Genomic DNA, 14687 nt, shown 5'->3' with positions numbered 1-14687 from the left:
AGCTCCGTTCATCCAGTTGTCGCTGTTCACTGCAACTGCTCGGTTCGGATTCGCTCCTGCTCTTTTCACCGTTACCTAGGACAGTCAGTTTATCCGGGGAGTATCCCGTTTATCCGTAGCACCCTCGTGATTCCAGATGCGCGCATATAACAATCCGATCGTGCTGAAATTTCCATTTAATAGCAGTGCCTAATTGGAGCACGGTATCGGTATCTCGCTAATTGTGGAGGCTATCCCCAATTTACCGATCGTGCTGAAATATTTCCTGAAGTGATTTAGTGGTTTCCCACAAAGCTGTATAAAATTAACAGTTCCTAACGAAAAACCTTGCGTGCTATTTAAAATCTTACAAATTCGAAAAGTAGTTGTTCTTTTGAGTACAACATTGTTAATTACAATAAACAATTTAAATGTAATGATGAGTTTTCAGCTATGCGGTGAACTAAGTTAAACCCTTCATTAATTATGAGACCTAGTGCTTAAATCGAATAGTTAACTTTACACACAAGTTATAGGATTATGCCAAAAGTTCTTAGAGCCACCAACATCAAATGACATTTCGAAATTTCGCGTTTGTCAGCCGAACGTGCGAAAAGGTTGTAGATTCTGAGATAGTGGATGTATTACTAGTGGAACCAACTAAAATAATTATAATTTGAAAAAACCCCAGGTAATGTACATCGTAAAAACGGCCTCATTTTGGTGACTTTGCAAGGTTTAATGGCTTCGGGGAAATTAGGTTGATCTCAGATAGTGGATTACAATTCATTATATCAAATTGAATAATTAAATTCATAAACATTATGTAGTGTTCAGAAAAATGCAAGTACGCTTAAAAACAGTTTATATAACTGATCGATGCATTACTTAAAAAAACATATATACATACCGATACAATTTTTGATTGCTACTGCTATTGATTTCCTAAGAACTCGGAAACTCCGACATGTCAAACCAACTTTTCTTCCTGAGTTTGGCGGACATCTTCTCGGTGTATCCGGCCATCTTCAAGGAGCAGAGCAAGAAGCTGAAGAAGACCAAGCAAATCTATCTGCCCAGCGATGAGGAGTGGCAGGACAAGATGTACTACATGCTGTTGGAGATTCAGCGTCATGTGAACGAATCTTCCGACGACGCGCTAACCCTACACGATATCAATAAGAAGGAGAAACCAGTGTTTGATCCCCTGCGCATAACCAAGATCATATCCCCTGGAGTTAGTCCATGTGGAAGACGGAGTAGGACCCTTAAGTACTGTCATTCCACTTCAGTGAAAATCAAATTGAAGGCCGGAGCACGTTGGACTTTGCCCACCATCGCCAATGCCGCCAAACTCCTTCGCAAACCTCCAATTTTGGTGGACTTCCAAAATGAGCACGAGATGCGTTTGGCTTTTTCCTTGATCTACGACGTCTTTCGATGTGGGTTGTTATTATACTCATTTATTTTCATGAAAACGTTGAGATTTTTATATTTTAGATAAGGTGGTTATGTCGAACGCTTTGGACGATGTCTCATTCTTTGAGGAGCACAAAGAGGTCGGTGAACTTGATATTTTAGAAAAACATGGGAAATATAGATTTTGATGAGGATAGTACTTGACTAGAATCGTATCATGTATTGCAATATTACATATAAAACTAAAATTAGTAATCTTAATGCTTAGATTAAAGGAATTTTAGAATGCTGGAGCTTATCCTTAATATTTCGCAGTTTAAAAATGATGAGCAAAGGATCTGGTTAATGCTCTTCGAACTCTACGATCGGCAGTTTAAGGGTCGAAATTCCGAGGAAAAGGATTTGCAAGCGACGCTGTACAAGGAGTCTGAAGTTACAGGTGGGTGAAAATATTGTCTCCTGAAGTCTTTCTTAATGCAAATTATAATCAGAACTCGCGGATCTCCTGTGGCAACATCGCATTCGATTGGCAGCTTCAATTTCCCGGATGAGAATCGGGGTTGGAGCACTCCGGCTTTCGCAACTGCTTCCCATCCACCTCCAAAACGAAAAGGTGGCCATCGCCGCTGCCAATCCTGTGGTTACCGGTTGGATAAATCCCTTTTTAATACGGTTAGTAAATATTATCATTATACTAGGTTACTATAGACTCATAAAATGCATTTCGATTGACAGAAATAAAGAAGAGGCGGATAAGATCCTTACAGAAATGGGATTTACTGTCCACGGACCGGACGACGAGGAGCCACTTTTGGTCCAGCACTGTAAATGGGACAATATATGTCCTTTGGTCATATCCTGCATTCCCAAGGATCGCAGCGAGTTTACCAAATCCGTGCTGATGACTAAACATTATTTTATAATGCAGGTGAGAATCTAATTTTTGTATGACTTCGAGAAGTTACATTACTCTGATTCTTATTAACTCATATTTGGATATTGACGACCTTAGCTCAAGGGTTATTATTATCCAAAATATTTGTGATGTAAGACCAAATACATTTATGGGGTAATTTCGTTTTCACCTTTTTGCTGGCAATGCCCGATACTGCAATCGGTATTAATTGGAACTAAAACCGTCATTATTATAATCGTTTATTTCCGGATAACGCTAATAGTATCAATGTTAAGGTGTCCATAAAAATTACAAAGCAATTTGTTTGTGCGGTGAATTTTTTCCCGGAAAAGGTGCCGTAGACAGCTTATGACTACAACTTAAGTAAGTCAACACTGCGTATGATCAATAAACATTGACACTAAAGCTGGGCGACATGAAAATTCAACTTTATATAAACTAGTTTTCGTCTGGTAACATGATATCTGAAAACTTTTGCGAATGCCAAAACATATTTGTTGTTGAAATGCTTACAAGTATTGATTCCTTTCCAGGACAAGAACTTCACCTTTGGCCCGGCCATCATGTCCAAGTTGATGGATTACTTTGAGCTGGATGGCGACATATTGCAGACGCATATAGGTTCTCCTCGATCCACCGCATACTTGGCAGCCTTGTTTTACTCCATCAACCGGGTGAACAACTTTTATGTTTATGGAGCAGGGGCAAATCTGAAGGAGTATCGTCGCTATATGGAATCCATAGGGGTTAATAATATCAGGTTGTTTGGCGATGCCTTCACCTCGTTTCCGATGGAATCGAATCGATTTCGAACGGTGGTGGGAATCTTCGCCACTCCACCGAATTCCTTTAGTGCCATTTCGGATCCCATCGATTTAATCTGTTCCCGGGGTGGCGATCTGAGTATGCTGGAGGTGCTCACCGAATCGGAGGTCAGCGACGAGGGTCGCCAGCGGGTGGCCATGATCCTCGAGGAGCAGCTGCTGACCCTCACCATGTCGATGTCGCGACCGCAAGTGCAGTTTGTTCTCTATCAAACGCACTCAATTGTGGGTACTGAAAACGAGAATATGGTGCAGCATGTCCTGAAACTGATTAATAAGCTGGCTTTGGAAAAGCATCGCAATGCGTACAAGGAGCAGAAGCGTCTGGAGGCGATAGCCGAAGCGGAAGCAGCCAACATTCCAGCAGCTGCAATGAGCAAGGATTCGCCCAGGAAGAAGGACAAACCCTCTACGCAGCCGGAACCTACAGCTCCTGGACCTCCGGGCTCTACAGCTCCACCCTTGCCGCGCGTGGATAGCATTGACCTGATAGTTACTCCCGATATCGACGAGTTCGTGCAGGACACCGTGCCGGATATATGCATCAATCAGGATAATTGCATCAAACAGCAGGTCACGGGCAGTTACTTGGCCTTGGTACGCCGCAAAACCCTGACTCATTTGAATGAAAAGTACCTGATTCGCCGGGCGGAGCAGAGAGGACTCTTTGGCAAGCCCGAAAAAGATGTCAAGGAGCGGTCGAGACCCAAGACAGTGAAACTCCAGGAGCAGCAATCGGAGCCAGCGCCCCAGGACATGGGCTACGATCCGAGGGGTTCCGCCCATTGTTCAAGTGCCCAGCAAATTGTAAGTAAACAAACTGTGCCAAATCTGATACCCCTGATCGTCCAACACAGACATACAAAAAGGCTGTTAGACTTTACACTTTATTGTTAAGAAAAAACAAATTTGAAGGTGGGCGATTGTTGTTAAAAATAGTCGATTTGCGGGAGATATAGGGGGTTATGTGACTGGGGCTGCGGTTGAGGTGTGGGGCTATGTACACTCGGGTCTTATGAGCTAATAATTAACATGTCGATACTGTCTGCAGTTTGATCATCATCGATGGACACGCGATCGATGTCATCATTATGGAAGATCGAACATCATGCACTCAATTATCTCGATCGGCTTCATTATCTGGTATTTCGACAAGATCATTGCTATCATCTCGAATTAGCGATTCATAATACTTCCACATCATATACTTTTAGTTCTTTTGCGTTTTAATTGATAGTTCATTGCTCGGTTCCATATGCACACGTTCTATTATCGCAATGCCCCTACTTTCTATTTCTATTGTCTTCATCTGTATGGTTTGTTTCGGTTAGTTTTATTTGCATGTGCAATCTAGTACGCTTAATCCGTGGAGGTATTTAAATTGCAGCATTGTTACTTATAATATTAACAGTTGTATTATTTGTTTTATTTAAACATTCACATCATTATCATCTTAGTTGTACTGATAGATAGATTTGCTATGGTTATCGGGGAACAGGGCAGATCAGCTCCATCTCGTTGCTCCCAGTAGTGCTCACATCACTTTAATCTATATTCACATCCTATAATCTTCGGCCACATCATCACCATTAGAGGGTGAGGTATCTGGGTAATTAGCATGAGGTGGCAAGCACTTTGCCTTGGCTTAGTCACAGGCTCCAAGGGGTTAGGTCATGCTCGATTCGCCTATCTCACTGGATCACTCATCGATTGGGAGGGAGATCTATCCATGTCTATCCATGTCCACTACTTTTTCCAAGCACTCGCCGATGAGGTCTTCGAGTAGTTCTGGCTCTTCTGCTGCTGGTAGTTCTGTTTGATGTCCGACTTCTTGCCACTCGAGTAATTCGATCCCATGCCGGAGTTGTTGCTGGTGCCATTGTAGCTGAAGCTGGACTTGAAGGTGGGGTTGCCCATGCTCTTGAACATGGGATGATTCTTGCCGGCGCCCACGGGAGGAGCCGACTGGTTATAGTAGCTCTTGGTGCTGTTCTGCTGGCCCTTGTCGTTGGACATTTGGCGGACGTAGGAGGAGAGTCCCAGGCCCACGGCGCCCATTCCCATGCCCATGCCCACGCCCACTCCCACGGTGCTCACACCCACTCCGCCCATTCCCACTCCGTAGGACTGCTGCTTGTGGCTGGTGCTGAAGGTGGCCGCCTGGTGGTCACTGGCCAGAGATCCGCTCTGTGTGTAAAACTGCTGCTGCACCTCCACTATGTAGCGATAGGCCTCCTCCATGCTCTTGGGATTCCGCCGCAGGATCATCGAGTGTGTGGGCTCGGGCAGGTGATCCCTGAAAACCTGCAGGGTGATGCGCTCGATGTCCTCGAGACTATACAGGGTGTCATTGTGGGTTAGCTTTCTATTGATCAGTCTGTGCTTGAGCTTGGCCATCTTCTGGTAATACAGCTCTATGTTTGAGTCCAAAACAGCGCTCCGTATCTTGTGTATCAACGAATAGCTGGACTCCCTCTCCGCATAGTTGTACAGCAGTTGATCCTTGAGTTTCAGCCAGGACTCGGCCTTCAGGAGGTGGCCATTCCCGGCTCCATTGCCATTGCCCACAGGAGCGCTCATTTGTCGCGTGAAGACCGCCTCCCTCGCTCGTTCTGTGCACTTATTTTTGATATGTCCTATCAACTGAGCCTTGTAATAGTCATCGAAACTGTTTATGGCCGGCATGAGAGCCTCGATTTTGTGGAGAAACTGCGGCAGCTTGCCAGGATCACTGCCATCGAAGTTTTCCACCAGCTTCAGCCGGCTCAGAACCTGATTGTATTTGTTCACAAACTCGGGATCCATCCTGGACTATCCCCTACTAGCGTTCAATGAGGCGCCTTCTATAACTTTACCGTTAACCGATCGTTGCGTTCGCGGCGACGTTTCGGGCGCGACTGCTTCCAAATTCGAAATCGCCGCCAAGCGACTGCGCGTCAATAATTGTTGTGTATGGAAAAACAGATTTTAGATTCTTACAAATGTATAAATTAACATTCATTAACATGAATTTTACTTGCAAGACCCTCTCCGATCCAATCCGACAATGGCTACGGAGCGCCGGGCTGCGAATTCGCAATCGACACGAACCGTGGTCGCACCAACCGAGCTGAGCACTACTGAACTGAATGAGCGGATCCGAACCCGAACAGAAATCAACTGGCAAAATAAAACAGAACGGAACACAGCGCCCGCCATTCATTGTAGTGGGAGTTGTGGTACCCGGTGTATGTGGAGTGCCAGGGGTGTACTAGGCCACCCATGTGGTATGCTACGATCAGTAGGAAGTCACTCTGCTTTGGGTTCTTGATGGTCTGGGATTCTTGGAAGTTTAGTGCGGAGTCTGCATCTTAAGCTTCAACCCTATAGTGTGCTACATTTCAATACTTAAAACATGCATTTCAACACCACTCTATGCGACTTTCTTAAAATGTCTCATCAATATTACTTCCTTTTAAGAAGTATGACGGTTCTTATTACTTTTTTTCGTTGCCTTCAAAAGGAAAATACACTTTATGTAGCATACATTTGGGAGGATCATGTCAGAGGTCCTGTTAATGGGAGGGTAGTGAGGAATTCCGTGTTAATTCTCAGTTCATTTCCGCTTTAAGCTCACCTTTAATACGAATAAAAATACTGTTAATTTAAAAATATAGAAACCCCTCCAACCTGCCGCCCAATTGCAAAGCAGCGACACAAAATCGCTTACGAGATCAATCCACTATTACTATGAACTGCAAATTTGATATGCCTATAAGCGTACAGTATATATAGTCTGGCCTGTACTTAGTGGAACAGCTAAATAGCAACAGTTTCCTAGATTTAATGGGTATCTAAAAGGCGTGACCACAAGCCTCCCCCCATTGCTATTTGTTTACTGTTGTTGCGGCGCTGAGTCATAGCCACAAACCCCAGCACGGCGACACCCTGCGACCGATCGCGACAGATATAGCCGGGCAGATAGAGATGGAGATAGTGCCAGCCCAACGGACACGGGCCACAAAAAGGCCGTAGCACGCACATACCCCTAATACAACATCAAACACAGCAGCGAATTTCATTAAAAAGCGCACACAAATCGCTTAAACGAAGCGTTAGATTTGTGTTTGTTTGTCTCGTCGCTCGCCGTGTTAATTGCCGGGGGCAAATGGCTAAAAAGTAAATAAATGGGGAAAGTGTACGCTAGGACAACATAATTTCCACTGACAGACAGGCTGGCGCACATAAATATTACGCATACGTACTGATTGACAACGAGAGATGTGATTTTTGCCATTATTCACATGCAAATTGCGGCACAGAGCAATTGCATTCAAGGTCCTTTCATAATTTCAGATTTTTTCGAAGAATCTAATTGCTCGGCTCACGCTGCACCCTGCACTCGATTGTTCATCGCTTGATCTGCACTCAATCGACCCCAGCGGCATCTAATTCAGCTCGATTGCCTCCAATCTTGACACGTGCACTGACAGAAAATGTGGTTTTTCTAGGGTTTAACAAAATAAGAAATTACATTGTTTGCTCTGTCACATTTCATCCTAAGTTCACCATTTGTAAAATTTAAGAAATAATAATTGTTAGGAGTTTCTTATGGTTTTTTGTGCGCTCCAATTTTTAGGTTTTTCTATTGATTGTTTATATGCACCTGAAGATGAGCTACTATTTTCAGGTCAAAAAATTAAACTTTTATAGATTTTTGAAACATTATTAGTCAAATTAGTCAGATTTTTAAACATTTAGGAAGGAAATGAATTATTTCTCGCGGTGCACCGCCACTCATCCCAGCGTACACCTTTATTAGTATTCGCCTACTCTTAACCCGCCACCGCCCCTCTTCCCGTCGATGGGTCGCTTTTAAGGTCTGCTGCGCCGGCGTGCGCGGTTCAGCTAATTAGCAACAATTTCTGAGCGTTAGCGGCTTGTAAAACTGTTTAATAATAGCAAAAACTTGTCGGCGTGTAGTCATCGCCGAGGACAAACCGCCAAGAAGTCACGGGATTAGGGGGTCGTGGGGTTTCGAGATTAAGGGGGTTCCATTGGGGTGCTAATTTGAATCGAGTCTCTAAACTGATAAGCGGACTTAATTGCTATCAACTTCGAGTTGGATGACTCGGCCGCCCCGCCTGTCACTTCAGCTCACTGCGAAAACAATCCACGCCGCCTTGCAACTGTAATTTCAATAGTTATTATGTGGACAACAACAGCGACTTGCTGCCGCTTTGATAAGCAGGTTCAGGGACGCACACCGCCCACCACCCACCACCGAATCCGTCGAAGCCGCACCCAAGCGATCCCCACTCCCCCAACCAGAAATACCAGAGCTATTGTGGAGTTTTCCGAACTTAAGATAACGATTTCTTGCTCGAAAGGTGATTAATCATACAGATAGTGTCGGTATATTATCATTTCATTCATAACTGTTTATAAAATTTAAATGATAACGATATTAGCAAACTTTCTGTCTCCAGATATGGCTCAATACCTTCAAAAAAACAAATGCTTTTTGCAGTTTATTGAAATCAATAAAATATCACATAAACTTCGTGTTGAGGTGATAAGCGTTTTTATTACACTGCGATTTTGTTTTCTATCAAACGATAAATTTTTAGTTCATAAGGCGGAAAAAAAATATTTATAGATGCTCTGATTCGATTATTGGGTGGATACCTACATTTATGACCTTAATTTTATAGTTTTTATACAAATGTAGAAAGAATTATAGAAATAATAGTCAAATTCCAGTGGAATCTTAGTCTTGAAAGAAATAGCTTCCTTTCATGAACGACTTAATGTTTGGGTGCTTGAAACGCATTAAATGTATCACCTCTCGTTTTCTTCTCTTCAACCACCGCTTAAATACAAATAAAATAGAAACAACGCATCCCGATTCGACGGCATTGTTTTCCAGAGCCAGGTGTCTAGTTTAAGTACAATATAGTACCGAGTACACTCAGTTATGGGCCATAACTCAACTGAAACGCAGCGCTATTCGTATCATTTGCAAGCCAAATTTGGCGCGAACTCTTTGCAAACACTTTGCGCATATTAATTGTGTTCTCAAAATGTGCTCAATTGTTTGGAAAACTAATTACGTGCGCGCGCCATTCTATTTTGCAGCTCCAGCGTCTGCAGCGCTCGACGAGCGCCAGTGCGATCCGTTCGCACCTGACCAAGGTATCATCGACGTACCGCCGGCCCATCGCCTTCAACTTCATTCGGCGCGAGTGCAAGCGCTTCTACGTCTTGCCCGTCTACATGGTGAGTGTTTTTCCCGCTGGACACCTTTTATGGTCCCATAATGTTTACTGCCACCCCACACATACCCACTGAAACCAACCACTGCCAACCAATGCCAATCCCGTCCCGATTCCAGCACAGCACCAAGCAGAGCATTCGGTTATGGTGGCAATATGCGTACAAGTGCGTCACGCCCTCCGCCTCGGCCGGTGCCGTATGGAATCCGAATCTGAAATTCCGGCTCTACTGCAGCCGGCAGCTGCGCATCCGGAAGCTGAGACGTGGTCCGTGGTCCAGGAGGCAGCCACTCAAGCTGCATATCAATGACATCAAGCTGTTGTGTCAGGTGCGCAGGCGAAGTAAATAAATGGGCTGATTGCAAAGCCCTAAAAGGTTTGAAAAAAATTCCATGTTACTTTTAGTTTGGCATATGAGTGTGGTAGAATTCAACAGAAAATTCTGTTTCAAATTTGAACGATAAGCTTGCCGCAATTTAAGGGCATTGCCATTCATATTAAGTCGATAAGCCAAGCCAACCAGAGCTGAAAACGCTAAACATTTAAATTTTATAAACACCAATTTCAAAACACATTCTGAAATTTTAATAAAACGTCTTTTTATTTTGTCGAACTATTTCCTTTTGGTTCAATAGGTTGGGCGAAAATTAAATAAAAAGTGCTTGTAAATAAATATGAACTTGTTTATTTTACCTTTAGCATGGAATTGTATGCAACGAAACAGAAAATAAATATATTAATTCATAAATAGGTATCTTTCACTTAGCAACCATCTTGGTCAATATTAAATTTTCAAAAATTAATGATAAAGTTGGAAAACAAGGAACAACATTTGATCGATCCGATTATAAAACAGAAAGCATTTCGCGGGTTCTTCAAAGCGAAGTGCATTCAATCTCAAAATGTTCAATTCATTTTAGTTGCACATTTATGAAGGAAATATTATTATTATATGTAAACCCTATCAACTTAATTAAACTAGGCATATTACATTTTAAATTACGTTTCATTGAATTAATTTCTTGCAATTGTACCAATTCACCGCTCATCCTATACATAAATTAAACAAATTAAATTATTTGTCCAAAGTAATCTTAAGGACATTTCATTCATTTATAGGACGACCGGTTATTGAGTACAAGTACACGAAATTAATTCAATGATACGCAATTGAAAATATTCCGTCATTGTCCTGTATCCTTCAGTGAGTTACGTGGTTGAGTAAATATAGTAGCGCATATGCGATAGTTATAGATTATAAACATTAGTAATGCTGATATCCTAAGTGTAGTCTACTTAAATGCCACAAGTGCGGTAATGTGAGTCCCAACCTCGCAGCTGAAAGGAATGTGTTATAAGGGATAATTAAAAATGAGTACTTTTCCTTAAATACGTCCAAAGTAAATAACCATTTTTGTGCATGATTCTAACCGCTTTTGTACCAATTGCTTACCTGGCATTCACGACTGCAGTACCATTGATTCTGGCAGTTGGAGCACATGTAGGTAGCTTCATACAGCTTGCACTCGTGGCAGTGTCTTCCCGTTTTGCCGTTGGTAGTTGCGGAATTCGAAGATTCACGATGAGACTTATGGGTACTCTTATGCGGCTTGTTCTTGTGAGACCTGTGCTTCTTTTCGGCCTTCTCTTGGTCGTTACTATTAGCGGAATGTAATTCTTGGTAGTGCTAAATGGGAAAATTCATTTTCGAGTAAACTCTAAAATATTATTATTAAGTTCTTACCTGTCTATTGGCCAGTTGGCGATGAGAGACCATCGGACTGCTGTTAAACAGAGGTTCGATCAGTGATTCATTATCCAAATTATTGTCCAATGGGATGTTGCTAAAACGGGATCTTTTTTTCAAAGCCTTAATCTTGTTGAGCGATTCTGATAGAGTAGCAGACAGATTTGCCGAGGAGCTCGACATCTCCTGGTTCCTAATAAGTATATGACATTAAAATGATGCGTTCGGGTATGAGTTGCATAATGTTTAATTTTGATTTTCTCACCTGTCTTGCGGGTGCATTAATTTTGGTCGCTTGGCAAGTGGAGCTCTATCTGGACTTCGCTCTGGCTGATGGTCATTTACTACATCCCGAGAATCGTAACGCTGATCGCGCATTGATTGATGACTTGCGGGCATGGAATCTCTTCGAAAAAGCATTTGGTCCTCCTCGAAATAGCGCGGATTCGCGGGCGGGGCGCGTTCCTTTAAGCCCATGATACTGAAAATGGTTATCTTGAACTTTGAATTCTCACAATTGAACATTTAAGTTTACCCGCGCAGGAGGCGTATGTTGTTCTGGTTGTACTCGGCGAAATTCAGACATTTTTCGACGGCCGACAGACCTTGTTTGGAAGCCATCGGAGCATCCTGTTCCTCTTCTAGCATCGCCTGCATCTCGCGCAGCTCATCTGCGCTGCAGCTCTTGTTGAGAAGGACGGGCAGTAGATCCCTAATGAGCGTCATGCGCTCCTTTCGCTGCAGCCGATCATGCAGCTCCTTCTTAACGCATCGCAGGTGCAGCAGTCGGTTGTATTCCTCCTCCTTCTGGGCTATCAGTTTATCTAGGGTTGCAAGATCCGCATCGATGCGTTCGCGCTCTTTTCTTAATGAATCATTTTCAGGACGCACCGAGTCAATTTTATCTATCATTATCGTGTTAAATTCTTCAAAAAGTTCCTTGATGCGATAATGGAAGTTTGCATCACTGTTGTTGAGATCAATGGACGACTTTTGGCGAGTTGTTGAAGAAGACGTTGGAGACTGCAAACCCTGCGTCTGGGTAGACACCGTATCCGATCGACGGGGTTGCGGCTGCTGGGGCACCGCAAAGTTGGGAGCAACAATTGGAGCAAGATACGGTTGAGATGGCGTTTGGTGGACCTGCTGTGGTGGGGCAATCTGATGTGGAGCAGCTTCCCTTTGTGGGGTTAACGGCTGTACCGAAGCTAGTCTTGATAAATCTGGTTGCTGTGGTGGAGCTACCTGCTGTGGCGGAGCTGATCTCGCTGTACTTAGCTGCTGTGGTGGAATTGATCTCGGCGTGCCTAGCTGCTGCGGTGGAGCTAGATGCTGTGATGGGACTGCTTTTGGCGGAACCAGTTGATGTGGTGAAGCTAGTCTCGGTCGAGCTAGGTGTTGTGGTGGAGAGGATGACGCTGAAGGCAGTTGCTGTTGTGGAGGTTTGGCTGCAGGAAGCTGCTGTGGTGGAGCTGATCTTGGGAAATGCATCTGTTGCACAGAGGCTTGTAGTAGTGGAGCAGCCTGAGCTGGAACTCTCTGCGCGAGGGCAGCCACTTGTGGTGCAGCAGCATATGATGCAGCGACCTGGGGTAAAGCCTGTTGAATTGAGAAAGTCTGCGCATCACCTCTCATGTTATTTGACAGCTTTTCGTTGGGATACGATATCTCCATGGGCGTAGCCGTTGGCGTAGGAGTATTTAAACTGTAAGATTCGGGAGTCGAATTTTCAGATTGCTTAGCGGCAGACGGCGATGCCAGAGAATACGGTGTGCTCAGCTTAAAAGCTGGCTGACACTGAAGAGGATTAGCCGTTGGAGTGCTGGGCATTTGAAGATTTAATGGTGGAGCTGCCTCTATTGGTTTTCGTTGCTGCACCGGTAAAAACTCAATTATCTCATCATCCTCGACTTCCACATTGTTGCGCCTCTCGTCGATTGCAGGCGGTGTTACCGAACGGCGTCTCTTAAGAGTGGCATCAAGCACCAGCGACTCTGCCACATCTGGATCACCTTGCGATTGATCCTTTAGAGCCTGTTCCAATTCCAGGCACGCGGAGAGCTTTCCGTAGTCAAATACCGGTGGATGAGGATCCTTCTTTACCAAGAACTCGTCGAGGATAGAGGCACCGTTTTCGTTGCTTCCAAGAGTGTTAGCCCTTTTCCTCTCTGGCATCTCGTAGTTCAGTTGGGGCGGTGCGGGAACACGAGACATATTTTCCTTGATGGGCGTAACCCTTGCCTGCGGTTCTGGTTTCTCAGGCGACTCCTCGTTCTCCGTGTCATCAAGACAAATGAGTTCAGGCGAACCACTGCCGCTGCGGCTACGAGAATAGCTGCGACTACGACTGCGACTACGACTACGGCTAAAACTGCGGCTGTGGCTGCGACTACGACTGGGGCTCCTGCTGTCGTAGGTCCTGCGCCGCCGGGCGTTGACGCGAACCAGGTGCTTCAATTTGCGCTTGGCCACCAAGTCCTTCAGGCCATCAAAATAGCTGCTGTATTCCATTTTATTGGGTCGCAGCCTGAAACGGGATAGGTAGGGGATAAGAGTTTCGGTAGGTTATTTAAGGTGAATAAGCCTTACCAGCGAATACTGCGACGCTTGAAGTAGAGATTGGGCAACCTGCCCCGCTGTAACTGCAATTGGCGGATCCGGCGGAGTGTTTCCGAGCGTGTGGAAGGCGGCACCGCCGCGTCAACCGGCTTTGCATCTTTTTCAGTGGCAACCGCCGACTCCGGAGCTCCATTTCCGGGTTTCTCGGTCTCGGATCCCATGGATTTTGTCTTCTGGGGGCGCTGCTTGCTTACCGCCGCGTCCATCAAGGCGTCGTAGTCCTCCTCCTCGTGGCTATACTCGTCGCTACTTAGCTGCGAATTGGAGGAGTCGTAGATCTCCACGTTGGTCATTTCAGCTGCAACTGGACGACGGTCAGGTATGTACATCTTTGGCATTAACCCCCCGAAAACTCACGCGCTCACGTCTGCAAATTTTGCCCAACAAAACAGCGTCTGCCGGCTGAATTTACCGATCCGCCGACGGGCTCGCTCTTTCAGCTGATGAAAACCACTTAAAACCTTGGTACACGACACCAAAAAGGCTGATTCGGGTTTATCCCAGTTTTTAAGTGATTACTTTCAGGGAAAATCTAATTTCCAAATGCGAGAAAAATAACTTGGTGTTCAATTTTGCGAATGATTTCGGACAGGCATTTAGTGTAGACGCAAACCCTTAGGGTAACCAGGTTTTGGAGAGTTTAATACTACCGATTAAAATACCTTTTCCATACTAAGAGCCAAAGAATATTAATAAATCGAAGTCTACTCTTATTAGTAGTTTCAGTTGATAGGTGAGGAATGTAAATATTACTAGCTTGGGATCATTCGCTTTAGTAATTAGTAATATTCTAAAACTAGTGTTATAAAGGTGTCCCAAATGTTGTTCTTATGTGTATAGATTTATAAAAACGTTTGCGTAGATTATAAATCATTGAGATAAGCAATACAAATTTGTAACTAGATTATAGCCTGACAACACTGCCGACG

At 44.2% G+C, this 14687-nt stretch overlaps 3 protein-coding genes across 4 annotated transcripts; 1 reads left to right on the top strand and 2 right to left on the bottom strand.

The window, feature by feature from the left end:
- Positions 1-946: 946 nt before the first annotated feature.
- Positions 947-10008, top strand: LOC122616248. Its single transcript, XM_043791641.1, has 8 exons — positions 947-1421; positions 1480-1538; positions 1714-1837; positions 1890-2070; positions 2134-2326; positions 2848-3945; positions 9256-9396; positions 9512-10008. Exons 1-8 carry the CDS (start codon positions 947-949, stop codon positions 9740-9742), a joined length of 2502 nt encoding a protein of 833 aa, XP_043647576.1. The 3' UTR covers positions 9743-10008.
- On the bottom strand, positions 4061-6240 carry LOC122616249. The gene is made up of 2 exons (XM_043791642.1): positions 6155-6240; positions 4061-6067 (listed from the first exon to the last, which is right to left on the bottom strand). Exon 2 carries the CDS (start codon positions 5941-5943, stop codon positions 4885-4887), a length of 1059 nt encoding a protein of 352 aa, XP_043647577.1. The 5' UTR covers positions 5944-6067; positions 6155-6240; the 3' UTR covers positions 4061-4884.
- Positions 10009-10134: 126 nt separating the features above from the next.
- LOC122616052 (titin) lies at positions 10135-14359 on the bottom strand. 2 transcript variants are annotated; one of them, XM_043791307.1, is made up of 7 exons: positions 14116-14359; positions 13729-14062; positions 11675-13666; positions 11405-11620; positions 11137-11332; positions 10846-11079; positions 10135-10730 (listed from the first exon to the last, which is right to left on the bottom strand). In XM_043791307.1, the coding sequence occupies exons 2-7, from the start codon at positions 14049-14051 to the stop codon at positions 10689-10691; spliced, it is 3003 nt and encodes a 1000-aa protein (XP_043647242.1). In that variant the 5' UTR covers positions 14052-14062; positions 14116-14359; the 3' UTR covers positions 10135-10688. The 2 variants fall into 2 exon arrangements, with proteins under 2 accessions (XP_043647242.1, XP_043647243.1); XM_043791308.1 differs by having other exon boundaries at positions 13729-14056.
- Between the last annotated feature and the right edge of the window lie 328 nt (positions 14360-14687).

The sequence above is a fragment of the Drosophila teissieri genome, chromosome 3L (assembly GCF_016746235.2).
Source record: "Drosophila teissieri strain GT53w chromosome 3L, Prin_Dtei_1.1, whole genome shotgun sequence".
In the NCBI taxonomy this organism is placed as follows: domain Eukaryota; kingdom Metazoa; phylum Arthropoda; class Insecta; order Diptera; family Drosophilidae; genus Drosophila; species Drosophila teissieri.
Note: the sequence above shows the minus strand (reverse complement) of the source record. Positions and strands in the feature narration are given on the sequence as shown.

What these genes read in the sequence shown, in the direction of transcription:
- LOC122616248 (XM_043791641.1), top strand. Translation starts at nt 947, where the DNA reads ATGTCAAACCAACTTTTCTTCCTGAGTTTGGCGGACATCTTCTCGGTG. An exon ending in GATCTACGACGTCTTTCGAT is followed by an intron (nt 1,422 to 1,479) that starts GTGGGTTGTTAT and finishes TTTATATTTTAG; the next exon opens with ATAAGGTGGTTATGTCGAAC. An exon ending in ATAAATCCCTTTTTAATACG is followed by an intron (nt 2,071 to 2,133) that starts GTTAGTAAATAT and finishes TTCGATTGACAG; the next exon opens with AAATAAAGAAGAGGCGGATA.
- LOC122616249 (XM_043791642.1), bottom strand. Translation starts at nt 5,943, where the DNA reads ATGGATCCCGAGTTTGTGAACAAATACAATCAGGTTCTGAGCCGGCTG.
- LOC122616052 (XM_043791307.1), bottom strand. Translation starts at nt 14,051, where the DNA reads ATGACCAACGTGGAGATCTACGACTCCTCCAATTCGCAGCTAAGTAGC. An exon ending in TTAATGCACCCGCAAGACAG is followed by an intron (nt 11,333 to 11,404) that starts GTGAGAAAATCA and finishes TATACTTATTAG; the next exon opens with GAACCAGGAGATGTCGAGCT. An exon ending in GCCAACTGGCCAATAGACAG is followed by an intron (nt 11,080 to 11,136) that starts GTAAGAACTTAA and finishes TTTCCCATTTAG; the next exon opens with CACTACCAAGAATTACATTC.